Source organism: Myotis yumanensis, unplaced genomic scaffold (genome assembly GCF_028538775.1).
Source record: "Myotis yumanensis isolate MYYU_CA2020_CCGP unplaced genomic scaffold, mMyoYum1.0.hap1 SCAF_6, whole genome shotgun sequence".
NCBI lineage: Eukaryota > Metazoa > Chordata > Mammalia > Chiroptera > Vespertilionidae > Myotis > Myotis yumanensis.
This window is the reverse complement of record NW_027223757.1, coordinates 93,619,428-93,636,301: the sequence shown is the minus strand read 5'-3', so window position 1 is coordinate 93,636,301 and position 16,874 is coordinate 93,619,428. Positions and strand designations below refer to the sequence as shown.

Below are 16,874 nucleotides of genomic sequence, written 5' to 3'. Positions count from 1 at the left end.
GAGGGGGGGACAGGGAGCCAGGGGCGCAGACCTGAGGGGGGGACAGGGAGCCAGGGGCGCAGACCTGAGGGGGGGACAGGGAGCCAGGGGCGCAGACCTGGGGGGGGACAGGGAGCCAGGGGCACAGACCTGAGGGGGGGACAGGGAGCCAGGGGCGCAGACCTGAGGGGGGGACAGGGAGCCAGGGGCGCAGACCTGGGGGGGGACAGGGAGCCAGGGGCGCAGACCTGAGGGGGGGGACAGGGAGCCAGGGGCACAGACCTGGCGGGGGACAGGGAGCCAGGGGCGCAGACCTGGGGGGGGAGGGGAGCCAGGGGCACAGACCTGGTGGGGGAGGGGAGCCAGGGGCGCAGACCTGGGCAGGGGGACCGGGAGCCAGGGGTGCAGACCTGGGGAGGGCAGGGGACCCTTTTTTGTTTTGTTTTGTTAGTCTTCACCTGGGGGTATTTTTTCCCACTGATTTTTTGAGAGAGTGGAAAGGAGGGAGGGAAGAGGGGAGAGAGGTGGGAGGAGAAAGAGAAATATTGAAATTAATGTGAGAGACACATGGATTGGCTGCCTCCTGCATGTGCCCCTACTGGGACCAGGGATGGAACCTGCAACCCAGATATATGCCTTTGACCCGGAATCGAACCCTAGATCCTTTGGCTCCCAGGCTGACACTAACCACTGAGCCACCGACCAGGACTCGGCCTCTTAAGTTTGCCCTTTCTCACCTCCAGTTGAGCTGCAATCCCCCTGCAGTTCCTCGTCACCCCCTTTAATAAAAACTCTATCTAGTGAGCACTTACTTCGTACCCTGTGTGCACTGGCTCACGTGATCCCCTCAGCCGGAGGGCCGTTACTACCCATGTCCCAGGGAGACGGGCTCACAGGAGCAGCAGCCAGCCCGCAGCAGGGCAGGCGGAGCTCAGGATGCGGGGTCCAGAACTTGTGCTTAACTTTTTTTTTTCTAAGCTTTTATTATGAAAGTTTTCAAATATTGAGACAGTATTGCAAGAATAGTGACGTGAACACGCCCGCGCACTGCCGGCAGGCACCTGCGGCCATCACCAGCTGGGCTGCAGGTGGCGCTGCGTCTCAGCATCCATCCCACGCTCGCGGTCCAAAGCAGGGCACCGCCCCCCTAAAGTTTTCAGCATGCACCTCCTGAGAATAAGGACCCAGGACTGTTGTCACGCCTAAGAAAGTTAGCAACGGTACCCAATCTGCATCCAATTTGCCTGGCCGGCGTGGCTCAGTGGTTGAGGTTTGACCTATGAACCAGGAGGTCAGGGTTCAATTCCAGGTCAGGGCACATGTCCGGGTTTCGGGCTTGGTCCCCACTGGGGGGTGTGCAGGGGGCAGCCGATCAATGATTCTCTCACATCATGGATGTTTCTATCTCCCTCTCCCTTCCTCTCTGAAATCAATTTTTAAAAAATACATATTTTAGTTCAGCTTAGAATCAGCTGCGAGTGAATGTGGGGTGGCTTTGGGGCAGGGGCAGTTGGGGCTTAGGGTTCCTGGGGTAATTAGGGGTACAGGCAGGTGTGGGAGATGCCCCCTCACGCTCTCTGCTCCCCCAGATCTTTGGCATTCTGAAGGCTCCCTTCCGCGACAAGGGCGGTGAGGGCCCCCTGGTGCGGCTGGAGGAGCTGTCGGACCAGAAGAACGCCCCCTACCAGCACATGTTCCGCCTCTGCTACCGGGTGCTGCGGCACTCCCAGGAGGACTACCGCAAGAACCAGGTGCCGCTGGCCCGCCCCGCGCCCCCCTGCCCCCCGGGGGCAGGACAGGGACCCAGACAGCAGGCTGGCTTCCTGGCCGGGGGACCTGGCTGCTCAGAAGGGCCTTGGGCTGGGTTTAATGCTCTGTTGCCGTCTTGAGATCCTTAAGTTTGAACAGGGATCCTGCTGTTCCACTTTGCGGGCCCACATGATGTAGCTGGTCCCGCCGGACAAGGCCCCTCCCTCGCGGAGGCCTGACCCTGGGAGGGAGACAGAGCGAGCACCCAGTAACTGTTGTAGAACCCCCGCTTCTGCCCGGTGTGGGCTTCCTCTCCTGGATGCTGCCAGTCTGGGGTCGGGGGCCCCTGCCAGTGTCGGGCCCTGTCTCGGGGTCTGGAGCAGAGCTGCACCCCTGACCCCCAGCCCGTCCGCCCCGCAGGAACACATCGCCAAGCAGTTTGGGATGATGCAGTCCCAGATCGGCTACGACATCCTGGCTGAGGACACCATCACCGCCCTGCTGCACAACAACCGCAAGCTCCTGGAGAAGCACATCACCAAGACCGAGGTGGAGACCTTCGTCAGCCTGGTGCGCAAGAACCGGGAGCCCAGGTCGGCACGCCCCTCCACCCCTCACCCCTGCCCAGCCCAGGTCAGCCACCCTCCCCGCTACCCGCCTCCCTCTATCCCTGCCCAGCACAGGTGGGCCTGCCCTCCCGCTGCCCCCCTTCCTCCAACCCTCAACCCTGCCCAGCCCAGGTGGGCCCGCCCTCCCTGCTGCCCCCACTCTCTCCTTCCTCCACCCCTGTCCAGGGTGGAAAGTTGGCCTCTGCTGGTTGTTAAAACACTGACATGCTCCTGCCTCTGTTGATGAATTGCCCCCTCTCTGAGGCCCTGGCGTGCCAGCCCCTTCCAGGGTCCCTTCCTAATTGGGCCCAGTCTGGCTCCAAGAGGGTTGCCGTCTGGGGCAGCCCGAGGCCCTCAGACCCTCCTCCAGTTGCTAAGTCAGTGCCTGTGTTGAGTCAGTTGTTAAATATTTTGAATATCACTTCTGTCCTCGCACCTCCTTTATCCTGACTCCCTGGACCCCACTAGCGTCCCCCCCCACCCCTCCACCCCCGCCCCATGCAGGGCTGTCTCTGTTAGCACATCTCCAAGCTCTGGGGAGGGAGCTGCTCTGAGCACCCCCACCCCTGCTGTCACCCCAGGTTCCTGGACTACCTCTCCGACCTGTGTGTGTCCAACCACATCGCCATCCCCGTCACCCAGGAGCTCATCTGCAAGTGTGTGCTGGACCCCAAGAACAGCGACATCCTCATCCAGACCGAGTGAGCAGGCGCGATGTCCCCATCCACGGCGCCCCACTCACCCAGCCGGCACCCTGCTTGGCTCTCAGGTCCCATGATCCCAGGCAGGGCTCCCGGCCGCCTCAGAGCTGGGGCCCGGCTGGGTTCAGGCTGGAGCTGGCACCCAGCGCTCTCTGCAGACATGTACCCAGTGTACCCAGTGCCTGCTGTGTGCCCAGCCCTGTGCTGGCGCGGGTCGGGGGAGGGTAAGGGGGCACAAGAAGGAGCCAAGGCCCTGCCCTCAAGAAGCTCACGGTTTGTTTGGGGTTCCAGCTGGAGGTGGGTCCCCACGGCAGGCAGCTTGGGAGCCTGGCTGGCTGTGGCCAAGCCCCAGGGGGAGAGGACGGTGCAGCCGGGCCGCTCAGGGCGGGCTCTGGGTGGAGTCCCGCCCTGGCCCCGCTCCCGGTGATGGCTGGCCGTGTCCGCAGGCTTCGGCCCGTGAAGGAGATGGCCCAGGCCCACGAGTACCTGACCATCGAGTACTCCGAGGAGGAAGTGTGGCTCACCTGGACCGACAAGAACAACGAGCACCATGAGAAGAGCGTGAGGCAGCTGGCCCAGGAGGCGCGGGCCGGCAATGCCCACGATGAGAACGTGCTCAGCTACTACAGGTGCCCGCCCTCCCCCGTGCTCTGTGCCCTGCTGGGGGAGAGCTCCCGCAGCCTCCGCGGGGCCTCCCGCCTCCACCTGCCCGAGCACAGCCTCACCAGGGAAGCTCCCGGAGCAGCACAGGGTGACCCCGAGGCCAGGCTCAGCTCAGTGACAGGCCTGGAAGAAACCCAAACCTGCCTCCACACGAGTTTTAAAAACAAGGAGAGTGCGTAACACGTATCAGAGGTTCCCTGTCCACCAGGCACTGCTCCAAGCCCTTCACCCATCACTCACCCACACCTCAAGGCCCCTGTGGGGCAGGGACTACCCTCACCCTCGGCGAAGTTCAGGAGACAGGCACAGAGGTAAAGGAACCTGCCCGAGGGTGCAGAGCTGTGGGGTGAGCACGGAGCCCATGGCAGGTAAGGCAGGGCTGAGGACCAAGCAGAGGGCAGGATGCCACCTCCAACACCCCCCCCCCCCCGTCCTGCCCTCACCCTGCCCGAGGCTGGTTCCTCACGCTCTCCTTGCCACATCCCAGCCTTGCTCTCAGCCGTCCCTCTTCCTACCAACACCTGTCCTGGCTGAGCCAGAAAGCGCTTTCATCCTTAGCAAGTTGGGAGAGATTTGCAAACACCCGTAAGTCCAGGCATTGTCCATCACCTCTCGCTCAGAATGTGCCCTTTCTGTGACAGTGGCCGGTGCAGGGTGGAGCCCAAGCCCCTTTGCCACTTTCTCAAGCGTCCCTCAAGCCCAGGCCCTGCCAGCAGCCCTCGCTAGCCCCCTCCCAGGCCCTCACCATGCCCCCTGCACGCAGGTACCAGCTGAAGCTCTTTGCCCGCATGTGCCTGGACCGGCAGTACCTGGCCATCCACGAGATCTCCCAGCAGCTGGGCGTCGACCTGATCTTCCTGTGCATGGCCGACGAGATGCTGCCCTTTGACCTGCGCGCCTCCTTCTGCCACCTGATGCTGCACGTGCACGTGGACCGCGACCCCCAGGAGCTGGTCACGCCTGTCAAGTTTGCCCGCCTCTGGACCGAGATCCCCACGGCCATCACCATCAAGGAGTGAGAGGGGTGGGAGAGGGCGGGCCGGGCACGGCGGGTGGGCGGACCTCAGGGACCCTCAGCCTCACTGCCCCCACCCCCAGCTATGACTCCAACCTCAACGCCGCCCGAGATGACAAGAAGAACAAGTTTGCCAGCACCATGGAGTTCGTGGAGGACTACCTCAACAACGTGGTCGGCGAGGCCGTGCCCTTCGCCAACGAGGACAAGAACAAGCTCACCTTCGAGGTGGGTGGGACTCTGCTTGCTGGGCACTGGGCCAGGGCTGGGTGGTGGGTCCCTGCCTCACTTCCCTCAGCAGCCTAGCAGGCAGGGGCACAGACAGCTGAGCCTCCCCAGGAGAGAAGCTTCTGACCTGGGAGAAGGCTGCTGCCCCCAGTCCCCTCCCCTCATCAGCCTGGGCTGGTCACAGGCCACTGCCCGGAGCCACCCCCACTGCCTGCATTTCTGCCCTGTCTCCCCACAGTAGCCTCCTTGCAGGCCTGTCTTCCTCAGTAACCCCCTGGGGCCAGGCGGCTCTCGTCTGGGACCCTTGGTTCCACGTTCACGCAGCCCCACAGCCATAGAGGAACCTGACCCCATTACACCACTGGAGCCCTGGCTTTCCAGAGCTGGATCGTCTGTCCCGAGGCCCCGCCCATCGTGCCATGGACACGCCCACCGCGCTCAGGCCCCGCCCCCGCTCACCGCCCCGCCCCTCTCCGCAGGTGGTCAGCCTGGCGCACAATCTCATCTACTTCGGCTTCTACAGCTTCAGTGAGCTGCTGCGGCTCACACGCACGCTGCTCAGCATCATCGACTGCGTGCAGGGCCCGCCGGCCATGCTGCAGGCCTACGAGGACTCGGGCGGTGAGCTCTGCCCACCGAGCCACCCCGCCCACCCTCAGTGCCTCCTTCTCCTCTTAGCACCAGAAATCCTCTCCGATCAACCACCCCCTCCCCGTGCAGCCCGCCTCCTGGCTCTGCTGTGCGGGGGTGTCTTTCAGCCCAATCCCTTCACCCTAGGCTGGGCCAGCAGGGCCCCCTGCCCTGGGCTGTGGAGACCCCGTGCAGCTTTGTCTTGAGGGAGGAGGGGAGACACTGGCCCTGCCTGGGGAGCTCCCCGTCCGAGGGGGACACAGTCCTGTCACTGGGGAGCATGAGGAGCGAGGGGGCAGCCTGAGGGACGAGCCACAGCCCTGCCCTTAAGGACACCCCCAGGTGGCACAAACTCGGCTAAACAAACAGTGCACAGAGACGGCACCTGGCTCTTAGTGCTCCCCGCGGCCTCAGCCCCGTGCCCTGCAGCAGCTCACGATGCCACCTGAGAGCTCTCGCTGGTCTCCCCACTCCTCACCTTGCCTGGCCCTCCCTTTTCCCAGATTGGGCTTCAAGCTCACCTCCCCCAGGGAACCTCCTGGGTTGGCCGGCCCCTTCCTTGCGGGGCTTTGCCCTGCAGCTGATGGAGACGGAGTCAGACAGGTGGGGGGTGTGGGTGGCTGCGTGCACCCTCTGTGAGCCCCTCTGCTCTCCACGCCTCAGGCAAGAACGTGCGGCGGTCCATCCAGGGCGTGGGCCACATGATGTCCACCATGGTGCTGAACCGCAAGCAGTCCGTCTTCGGAGCCCCCAGCCTGCCTGCCGAGGCCGCGGCCGCCGAGCCGCTGGACAGAAGCAAGTTCGAGGAGAATGAGGACATCGTGGTGATGGAGACCAAGCTGAAGATCCTGGAGATCCTGCAGGTGCCGGCGGGCGGGCGGGAGCGGTGGGAGGTGTCGGGAATGGGCCGGAGGGTGGGCAGTGTGGGGAGGTGGGTGGTGATTCCCCTTAGATCACAGTGTCGCGTGAGGGTTGCTGTGCAGCCAGGGTCCTCACAGTGTGGTCCTGGGACCGGCAGTATCAGCCCCCCACACCCCCTGGGGACTTTGAAACTCAGGTTCATGGGCCCTGCCCAGACTTGGGACCAGAACACAAGGTGTGGCCACAGTCTGGGCTGTGACAGCCCTCCCGGCGATTCTGGCTCCGCCCCCCAGTACAGGTGGGGAAAGGACGGGAGGGGACTTTTCCCGGTCACACAGGTTTTGAAGCGGAGCTAGAGATTGGGGAGCCAGCTTCCTGGCGGGCAGACAGTCTTCCCTCCTTGTGTCTCCTCTGAGCCGCCCAGCAACACTGGGGAGGGGGCTGGCAGGGCCCTGAGGCGGGAGAAGGACCCTTGCGTTTGTCTTGCTGCCCCCAGAGGAAGGGAAGGGAAATGCAGCGACCTTCAGGGCGACCCAGTGTGGGCAGGACCTGCTCAGGGGAGTCAGAGGAGCGGCTTCCAGACCTGAGTCCTGGGGTCTGGCCAGATGCTCTGCGCCCCGAGGATGCAGGCAGTTGGGGTGTGTGCAAACTGTGTCCTCACCCCCACCCCACAGTGACCTCTGGCCTCACAGTCCCCGTTTTCCCCACCCGCCCTGGGAGATTTAGTGTCCATTTGGCAGGGCAGGGTGGGAGGACATACAGTGGCCTTCAGACCTGGGGAGCTCCGTTCCCCTTCCTGTTAGCGTCCGGCTTGGGGGAGAGGCCAAGTGGTTTGGGGGGGTCTTGCCTCATTCTGAGAGGAGGTATAGGAACTGGGCAGAGGGCGCCCTGAACCTCCCTGGGGAGCAGGGTCTTGATTGTTTTGGTCGTGATGTCCCGTGATACCCCCAAAGAGCTGTGCTGAGCCCCCGAATGCTGGAGCTCATTTGGGGTGCCTGTCACCCCCCAGGGCCCCAGGAGCAGGACTGGCTTCCTGTCTCAGCCCAGTCCTCACCCCACCTCTCCCCTCCTCCAGTTCATCCTCAACGTCCGCCTGGATTACCGCATCTCCTACCTGCTGTCCGTCTTCAAGAAGGAGTTTGTGGAGGTGTTTCCCATGCAGGACAGCGGGGCCGACGGCACAGCCCCCGCCTTCGACTCCACCAGTGAGCCCACCCGCCTCCCCGTCCACACAGCTGTGGGGGAGCCTGGGGGGCAGCTCCCACACCCGCCTGTTTCCCAACCTGCAAAGGCCTTCCGTCCCCCATAGTCTCACTTAATTGCCACAGTGAGGGAAGGGTCAGGAACCATTCCCTTCATTCCTTCAATGGGGCCCACAGAGGGGCAGAAATTTGCCCCGAATCATAGCCAGTCAGGACCTGAGCCAGACCAAGACCCCCCGCCCAGGATTCTGCTCATCCCTGCGGGACAGTGGGCTGCGCAGCCCGTTCCCTGGATGGTTTCACCTCCCCCCCCCCCCCCCGGGGGGGGGCAGGCAGAGGGGCTGCCGCCCAACCAGGTGTAGCAGGGGTGGTTTGGGTATCTCCCTCTCCCTCACCCCTGTGTTCTCCATCTTGCCTGCACCTGGCACCCACCTGCCCCGTCTCCCCCTCTTCTTCCCCACAGCTGCCAACATAAACCTGGATCGCATCGGGGAGCAGGCAGAGGCCATGTTTGGAGTGGGGTAAGGCCAGGGGTGAAGTGGGGGGTTGTGTGTGGGTTGGGTAGGTGATAGCAACGCAGGCCTGAGACCCCTGGGATGGGCTGCATTTCCCAAGGCCGGGCGGGGCCCCCCTCTGTCATCCCCTGGCTTTCTGCCCTGACCCTCCCTTGTCTGCCCAAACCCGGTGACAGGCGACAGTGTGGTCATGGCCCTGCTCCCCGAGGGCATTTGCGCCTCTGCACCAGGACGGGCCGGGAGGGACGTTGCTCCCCCCGCCGCTGCAGAGGCTGGAGTGGGGCGGGTCGCCCGGAGTGGGGCTCATCCATTTCCGTGCCACGCCCTGTGTCTCGAGAAGCCTTTGGGCCCTCTGAGGCGGCATTTTTAAATTTGTAACATAAAGCACGTGAAATGACAGAGGAAGCTAGTGGCATGAGATGCAGTCATCAGAACACCGAGGAGGACAAATGTGCGTGCCAGCTACCTCGGCCTGGCTCTGAGCGCCTTAGGCAGCGTTAGGTGACGAGCCCTGCGGGGACCGGCACCCTTCCTCCAGCAGCGGCGGGTGCCGGATGCTCCCCAGTCTGTCACACTCCGAGGTGACGGGAGAACACCTGGGGCTCTATTGATGCCAGCGTCACAAGTGCCGCTCGTTTTTCCTCGTTGAAGGAAGAGCTGCATTTTGGTTAGAGGTTGATAAAGATGTTTTCCCCGGCTGTGTTCAAGGCCCCAGCTCCTGTCCATGAATCCCCTCGAAGCTCTGCTTCCAGCTCAATCAAGGGGAGCCCGTGGGACCTGGGTGGGCGGGGGGCTCCTGTGGTGAGAAAACATCAGTAGTTTTAGCAAATACTGCACGGGGCGCTGGGTCTGCCCGATGGGTGGCCAGGAGCGAGCCAGCCGTGCCCACGCTGCCGCAGGAAGACGAGCAGCATGCTGGAGGTGGACGACGAGGGCGGCCGCACGTTCCTGCGCGTGCTCATCCACCTCACCATGCACGACTACCCGCCGCTCGTCTCGGGGGCCCTGCAGCTGCTCTTCAAGCACTTCAGCCAGCGCCAGGAGGCCATGCACACCTTCAAGCAGGTGCAGCCGCTCAGCCCGGCCTCAGGGAGCGGGGGGTTGAGGGGAATGGGGGGAGGACCACCTGCGCTGGGCACTGGGGGTTGGCGGTGATGGAAGAGGTGCTCACAGCACGTTTGGGGTTCTCGGCCTTGCTGAGCTCCTCAAGTCTTGGGTACTTGCATCTCTCCTCAGCCTGGCTCAGGGGCCGTCACTTCCTATGATGTGACGGCACTTGGCAGCTGGCGAGCTCTATCTCGCGCGCCTTTGCTAAGTGCTTCACGTCAGGCTGGCGCGCCGTCAGCCCTCACCAGGGCTTCGTTACTGTGACGTGGTGTGGCCTCTGCGGCTCCCTGTGGAGTGGGGCTGGCATTTAACAAGGGCTTGCTGTGTACCAGCCCTGGGTGTTGGCCTTGCATTTACGGAATTCTGGCAGCAGCGCTGGCAACGTGGTCACTGCCCACGCCTGTTTTCCTGAAGGGGTGGGTTGGAGCCAGGGGCCTTCCTCCCTCACCCACCGACCCCGAGTGGGGAAGGGGGGAGGGAGCAGCACTCAGTGATGCCAGTACGCCCCGCCCCGCCCTGCCCTGGTCAGGGTCCTAGTGAACAAGTGACAGGCCGCAGCCGAGGGACGAGAGGCAGTGAGTGACTGAAGCCAGGGATGAGGCAGCTCACGGCAGGGCGTGCAGGGGCTGCAGCCATCGGGGAGGCTTCTCGGAGGCGGTGCGCTTATAAACGTGGAGGGGAATGATGGTGGAGCGGAGACGCCAGCAGCAGAAGCCTGAACAGGACGGGACAGGGTGTCTGTGAGGCAGTGGACCTGGGTCGCCGTCTCACAGGCAGAGCCTCCCCCCTGCAGGTGCAGCTGCTGATCTCCGCCCAGGACGTGGAGAACTACAAGGTCATTAAGGCGGAGCTGGACCGGCTGCGGACCATGGTGGAGAAGTCAGAGCTGTGGGTGGACAAGAAGGGCAGCGGCAAGGGCGAGGAGGTGGAGGCGGGCACCGCCAAAGACAAGAAGGAGGTGAGTGGGGCTGCAGAGAGTGGGGCCAGGGCCCTGGGAGGCTGGGCCGGGCTGACCCCACCCTGTGCCCCCAGCGGCCTACGGACGAGGAAGGCTTCCTGCCGCCGCCAGGGGAGAAGAGCAGTGAGAACTACCAGATCGTCAAGGGCGTGAGTGCGGGGTCCCAGGGAAGGGTCTGCGGCCCTGGAGCTCCGGGGGCCGGCCCTTCCGCCTCCCAGCTCTGCCGGCCACCGGCCCCCACAGTAGACGTCTTCCAGCTTTTCCCTCGCGTTAAAAACAACCCGCCAAGGTCCAGATGGGACTGTTCGGAGCTGGAGGAATGTCATGAAATTCCACTGCAGTCACATCGTTCTCGAATTTCACGGGTGGGGTTGGGTGTGAGTCCCCTGCCTTGTTTCCATGACCTGAGTCAGTGGCCACGGCTCCTTCCCTTCCTGTCCCCGACGTGTACTGGGACCAGCTGTGGTGGCCGGGGGAGGGGAGGCCTGTGGGAGGGAGGGGCCCTGGCTCACGCCGCTCCCCCCAGATCCTGGAGCGGCTGAACAAGATGTGCGGCGTCGGGGAGCAGATGAGGAAGAAGCAGCAGAGGCTGCTCAAGAACATGGATGCCCACAAGGTCATGCTGGACCTGCTGCAGATCCCCTACGACAAGGTGACCCCAACTTCTGCCCAGCTTCACCCTGTCCCAGCCCAGACCACTAATCCCCAGTGCTGACCTCACCGTACTCACCCTGACCTGTCCCCGACACACCTGACCCCTCAATAGCATCTCAACCTTTGACCCTCTGCCCTCATCCTGATCCACTCTGACCTTGATTTGACCCCAGCCCCACTCTGATTCTTGACCCTGACCCCAGCTTCTGTCTTCTTCTTTGGTCTAATCCTGATCATTTCAGCTTCATCTTAACTTTTGACCCTTAGCCTCTCCCTGACCCATAATGTCAACTCAGCCTCACCCTGCTCCTGACTTGGCTCCTCCCCCTAACCTCCCCCCACCCCCTGGCCCCTGATTCCAAACTTAGCCCTATCTCAGTCTTTGACCTTTCCACCCCTCACCTTGGCTGACCTTGATCTTTTAAAATATATATATTTTTATTGACTTCAGGGAGGAAGGGGGAGAGAGAGAGAGGAAGAGAGAAAGAGAGAAACATCAGTGATGAGAGAGAATAATAATTGATCAGCTGTCTCCTGCACGCCCCACACTGGGGATCAGGCCCACAGCCCAGGCATGTGCCCTGACCAAGAGTCGAACCATGACCTCCTGGTTCATAGGTCGACGCTTAACCACTGAGCCACACCAGCTGGGCTGGCCTTGGTGTTGATATGTCTCAAGCCTCACCCTGACTCTTGACCCTGATATCATCCCAGTGTTCTCCTGGCCTTGACCCCTTAGCCTTGCTCCCCCACTCCAGCCTCCTCTCACCCTGTGCCCCTCACATTGCCATATCCTGACCTGGAGCCCCAGCTTTCACCTTGAACCTAAGCCCTGACCCACCCCCCACCTGTCTTCCTGTGAGCGCCCAGCACCCTCTCCCCTCTATGCCCAGGGTGATGCCAAGATGATGGAGATCCTGCGCTACACACACCAGTTCCTGCAGAAGTTCTGTGCGGGGAACCCCGGCAACCAGGCCCTGCTGCACAAGCACCTGCACCTCTTCCTCACACCGGGGGTGAGGGGCGGGGCAGGTGGGGCGGGCGTGGGCGGACAGGCGGGCAGCCAGGACCCGCTCTGACCTCTGACGGACGCCTGCACCCAGCTCCTGGAGGCAGAGACCATGCAGCACATCTTCCTGAACAACTACCAGCTGTGCTCGGAGGTCAGCGAGCCGGTGCTGCAGCACTTCGTGCACCTGCTGGCCACCCATGGGCGCCACGTGCAGTACCTGGACTTCCTGCACACCGTCATCAAGGCCGAGGGCAAGTACGTCAAGAAGTGCCAGGACATGATCATGACTGAGGTGAGGGGGGCCCGGGGCTCATGGGACTCGGGGTGGCCACGGAGAGGGGTTCGGATGGCGGGACACAACCGTGGGCGGCCACGGAAGGAGCTCTGGGTGCTGGGTGTGGAGGGGCCGCAGAGGCGGGCGGAGCAGAGCTCAGGCGGGGCCAGGAGAACTCAGACAACGGGCCTGAACGCAGACACTGTCATTTCTTACCGTTGACTTACAAGTCCTCACGTCCCCGTGTGCCGAGGACCTGGTGTCCCCGGGGAGTCAGTGGAGTATGAGTTTGGGGTGGGGACACGGACTCTGGGCTGGGGGACACGGACCATGTCCTTTGCGCTCGTTACCAGGCCCCAGCATGTGGCACATAGTAGGTACTCAGTAGACACCTGATGGCCGAAGGCATGGAGGGTGGGGGCCGTCTCCATCGGGCTTCGTCCAGCGCGGGGCGGGCCGGGGAGAGGAGCCCCACTGGCGTGCGCTCAGGGAACTTGTGAAGGACACGCGTGTGCGGGGTGTGCTGTGTGGTGCCGTCAGCCATTGCTGGTGCATTACTGTGGGCAACGTAATCGCTCACATGAGGAGACGCAGCATGTGCCCTGAACGGTTTACGTCACACGCCGTGGGAACACGGGAGAGAGGCGTGAGCTGGGCGGGGGTGGGATTGCCAAGGGCTTCCTGGAGGAGGCGCCTCTGAGACCAGCCCAAGTGGGGCGTCTTTTCCCAGTGGAAGAGGGGGAACTTTCCGGGCCCAGGGTTCAGTGTCCCTGATGGCTGGGGAGGGTTTCCTGAGTGTCGAGTAAGTGCAGGAGCGGGTGGCTCAGGGCCGCTGGACCGAGGGTTCCGACACACGCTCCCCCGCCTGCAGCTGACCAACGCAGGAGACGACGTGGTCGTGTTCTACAATGACAAGGCCTCGCTGGCCCACCTGCTGGACATGATGAAGGCCGCCCGGGACGGCGTGGAGGACCACAGCCCGCTCATGTACCACATCTCCCTGGTGGACCTGCTGGCCGCCTGCGCCGAGGGCAAGAACGTCTACACGGAGATCAAGTGCACCTCCCTGCTGCCCCTGGAGGACGTGGTGTCAGTGGTGACCCATGAGGATTGCATCACGGAGGTGGCTGCATCCACGCGGGAGCTGACGGGGAGGGCGCGGGGGCAGGGCGGCCGCAGGGATGGGTGCCGGTGCCGGGCCGAGCAGTCTTGGAGCCCCGGGAGGCGAAGGAAGTGGCAGCGGACAGGAGGGAAGCGTGGAGGGTGGTGGGGACGTGGGGAGAAAGGGGAGTGTCGGGGGTCAGTGAAGTGCAGACGTTCGCCCGGCGGGGGGCCTGCGCGCCTGACCTGCCGCCGCCGCCCAGGTGAAGATGGCCTACGTGAACTTCGTGAACCACTGCTACGTGGACACCGAGGTGGAGATGAAGGAGATCTACACCAGCAACCACATCTGGACGCTCTTCGAGAACTTCACCCTGGACATGGCTCTGGTCTGTGCCGGGGCGCGGCCTGCGGGGGTGGGCCCGGCCTTCCCGGGGGCCGTGGAGGCCGTGTGGGACGCCGGGCCTCTCTCTCTCTGCGCCCAGGTGTGCAGTAAGCGGGAGAAGCGCCAGGCCGACCCCACCCTGGAGAAGTACGTGCTGAGCGTGGTGCTGGACACCATCAGCGCCTTCTTCAGCTCCCCGTTCTCCGAGAACAGCACCTCCCTGCAGGTGAGTTCGCCGCCGCCGCTCTGCGTGGGGAGGGGCTCAGCGTGCGTGCTTATATTGGCTTGTTGTGCAGAGAGGCTGTACAAGAGCATTGTCTACGCCAGTGGTCGGCAAACCGCGGCTCGCAAGCCACGTGTGGCTCTTTGGCCCGTTGAGTGTGGCTCTTCCACAAAATACCACGTGTGGGCGCGCACGTACAGTGCAAAGTTGACTTAAAACTTTGTTTATTAAGTTAATCTTAGGGAACTGTTGCAGCCAAAGGTGAACTGAGTGGGGGGCAGTGAAAGGATTAAGGAAAGACGGATAAGAGAACAATAGCTGGGTCTCGGTGCCTCCCTGATGAGGAGACAACGACAGGGCCCACAAGCCGTGTCTTTATTTTATAGCAGATGCCACGAGGCAAAGTAGGGGCGTGATCACGTTGTTTACAGCATTCTCGTGAGCTCCAACCTCACTCAACTACATGCACCCGAACTCTATCACAAGGCACGTGGGGCCGCGTGTTTGGACCATAGGTTCAAGCTTACAACCACAGCCATTGGCTATGATTGTGCTGGGAGGGCCCTGACCTCCGGCTGGGACTTGCACGTGGCAATGAGAGGACCCTGTCCTTTCATTAGTCTGAGGCTTGGACCTGGCCGAAACACAGTAGCCGCGCCCCGTAGGGAACGTTGTGGAGTGAAAGAAGATGTAGTGTCGAGGACTGAGAAAGGTATGTTGAGATGGTTTGGACATACAGAGAGGATGAACGAAAGGAGACGAAACAAGTATACAAGACGAGTGTGGATGGGAGAGTTGGAAGGGGTCGACCTCAGTGAATGTACCTCAATCAGATTGAGGACGTTTTTAGCAAAGGCCAGCTTAGGAGTACTGTAATTAAGTTAATAACAATGTACCTACCTATATAGTTTAGGTTTAAAAAATTTGGCTCTCAAAAGAAATTTCAGTTGTTGTACTGTTGATATTTGGCTCTGTTGACTGATGCGTTTGCCGACCACTGGTCTACGCTGGTAACCAATTTCCCCCAAGTTCCCCGTTTCAAACAGCAAACATTTACGTTACTGTGATCATGTTCTCCAGTGAACATTATGGCCTCACAGTTCCTGTGCTCAGGACTGAAGTGGGGACTTTCCGTAGAGCAGGACTTCCTCACTCACTCGGGGCGATGGGTGCTGGGTGCCAGGGACGCCTGGCTGCACTGCCTCACCCGCCGGAGGCAGGTGGCACGCTTCCCACAGCGGACGGCAGAGCAGAGCTGGGGGCGGGTGACTGACAGCGAGCTGGCGTGGACCGTGGTGTCCCTAACGGGATAGGTAGACAGGCCAGTGCACACGCTTTCTCTCCACTGAGCCCTGGAATGGAAGGGCCCATCTCCCTGGAGGAAGGGGCTGCCACATCCCTGAGTCACACAGGAACCCCGGAAGGAAGCCAGTGAGGGCCTGCCCACGGGTGGAGGGGCGGGCGCAGGGGGCAGTGCCGCTGAGGGCGGCCAGAAAACTGCTGGTCCCACTCACAGCGAGGGTGGGTGTCCTTGGACACCGTGTCTGGACTGGGGGACTCTGGCATTAGTATCTGCGTCCCCTGCCCCTCACCGGCCCCAGGCAGAGTGGGGCGAGTGGAGGTGTGGGGTCAGAGGGAGGGAGGGACTTCTCAAAGTGTGCCTTTTTATTACCTTTAAACCAGGCAAACATGTCAGCTTTTCACACCATTAACTTATTTAAAAAGATTTCTAAAGTAAGAAAAGGGTCAGCAATGGCTGCAAGGCCAGACGCGGACCTGGGGGAGTGGGCAGTGGGCAGTGGGGCAGGGTGTGCACTGCGAGGAAGGGGTGCCTCTTCCCACTGGCACAGCCCAGGGTCGCTCTTGGGGGCTGTCCTCACCCGTGCCGGTCTCGGGGCTCTGGTGCCCGGGCGGGGCTGCCCGGGCGGAGGCGGGCGGCTGCAGCGGGCGTTGCTTCTCGCAGACACACCAGACGATCGTGGTGCAGCTGCTGCAGTCCACCACGCGGCTGCTCGAGTGCCCGTGGCTGCAGCAGCAGCACAAGGGCTCGGTGGAGGCCTGCATCCGGACCCTGGCCATGGTGGGTGAGTGCCCTCCGGCGCCCCGGGCGCCTGCCCACATAGACACGTTGTCCCTAAGCGCACCCGTCCCCTGCTCCCAGGTGCCTCTCAGTAAGTCCTTCTTGGTGTCTGATTGGCACGTTGGCAGTGGGAGAAGGTGTTCTCCCGAGTGCGTCCTGGAGGAGAAGGCTGGGTGGCCGTCCTCGTGGTGGGGAGGGAGAGTGGGCAGGGATCCAGGGTGAAATTAAAGAGACAGAAACCCCCTCTAAGGGGCACCTCATCCAAGTGGGGCCAGGTGGGGGTCCCTGCACCCAGAGCCTCGGGGTAGTTCACCTTGCTCCCCAGCAGGTAGCCCTGGCTCTGCCCCCCCGGCTGGCTCAGCCTCCCACCTCTCCCCCCAGCCAAGGGCCGGGGCATCTCGCTGCCCATGGACCTGGATGCCCACATCAGCTTGCTGCTCAGCAGTGGCGCCAGCTGTGTGGCTGCCGCCCAGCGGAACGCTTCCAACTACAAGGCGGCCACGCGGGCCTTCCCGCGAGTCACCCCCACGGCCAACCAGTGGGACTACAAGAACATCATTGAGAAACTGCAGGTGGGTGTGGGCGGCCACGGAGTGGTTGGGGAGGGCGGGTGCTTGAGGAGCACCCCTTCCTGTGCTGCCCGTGCCCTCCTCGGGGGCTGCTCACCGCAGGGAGAACCCAGGGCCCGCCGGTGGGGTTGGTGCTCACGGGGGTCAGGACCCTGCACAGTCCTGGCAGCGCCTGTCTGCTCAGGCCGTGCACCTGTCCACTGTCTTGTTGGCCTGTAATTACTCCACGGCACGAGACAGGCTCAGAGAGGGCAGGGGGTTGCCCAAGGTCACAGAGCTAGAGGAGGGCCCGCAGCTCCCAGCCAGGGGCTCTGAGCAGACAGATGGCATCCTTTGTACGGGGCCCTGTGGGGCAGTCGT

General features: G+C 62.7%; 1 protein-coding gene across 1 annotated transcript in view; it reads left to right on the top strand.

Moving 5' to 3' along the window:
• ITPR3 (inositol 1,4,5-trisphosphate receptor type 3) overlaps positions 1-16,874 on the top strand; it is a 63,874-nt gene that overhangs the window by 34,331 nt on the left and 12,669 nt on the right. Inside the window, exons 15-35 of the mRNA XM_070418764.1 lie at positions 1,569-1,730; positions 2,149-2,321; positions 2,918-3,037; positions 3,484-3,666; positions 4,464-4,715; positions 4,799-4,943; positions 5,423-5,564; positions 6,237-6,436; positions 7,510-7,639; positions 8,100-8,157; positions 9,051-9,216; positions 10,052-10,216; positions 10,291-10,365; positions 10,743-10,868; positions 11,764-11,886; positions 11,974-12,174; positions 13,028-13,279; positions 13,521-13,646; positions 13,743-13,868; positions 15,829-15,949; positions 16,327-16,517. Of these exons, the coding sequence (XP_070274865.1) occupies positions 1,569-1,730; positions 2,149-2,321; positions 2,918-3,037; positions 3,484-3,666; positions 4,464-4,715; positions 4,799-4,943; positions 5,423-5,564; positions 6,237-6,436; positions 7,510-7,639; positions 8,100-8,157; positions 9,051-9,216; positions 10,052-10,216; positions 10,291-10,365; positions 10,743-10,868; positions 11,764-11,886; positions 11,974-12,174; positions 13,028-13,279; positions 13,521-13,646; positions 13,743-13,868; positions 15,829-15,949; positions 16,327-16,517 (3,237 nt within the window). The remainder of the gene's footprint in view (positions 1-1,568; positions 1,731-2,148; positions 2,322-2,917; positions 3,038-3,483; positions 3,667-4,463; positions 4,716-4,798; positions 4,944-5,422; positions 5,565-6,236; positions 6,437-7,509; positions 7,640-8,099; positions 8,158-9,050; positions 9,217-10,051; positions 10,217-10,290; positions 10,366-10,742; positions 10,869-11,763; positions 11,887-11,973; positions 12,175-13,027; positions 13,280-13,520; positions 13,647-13,742; positions 13,869-15,828; positions 15,950-16,326; positions 16,518-16,874) is intronic.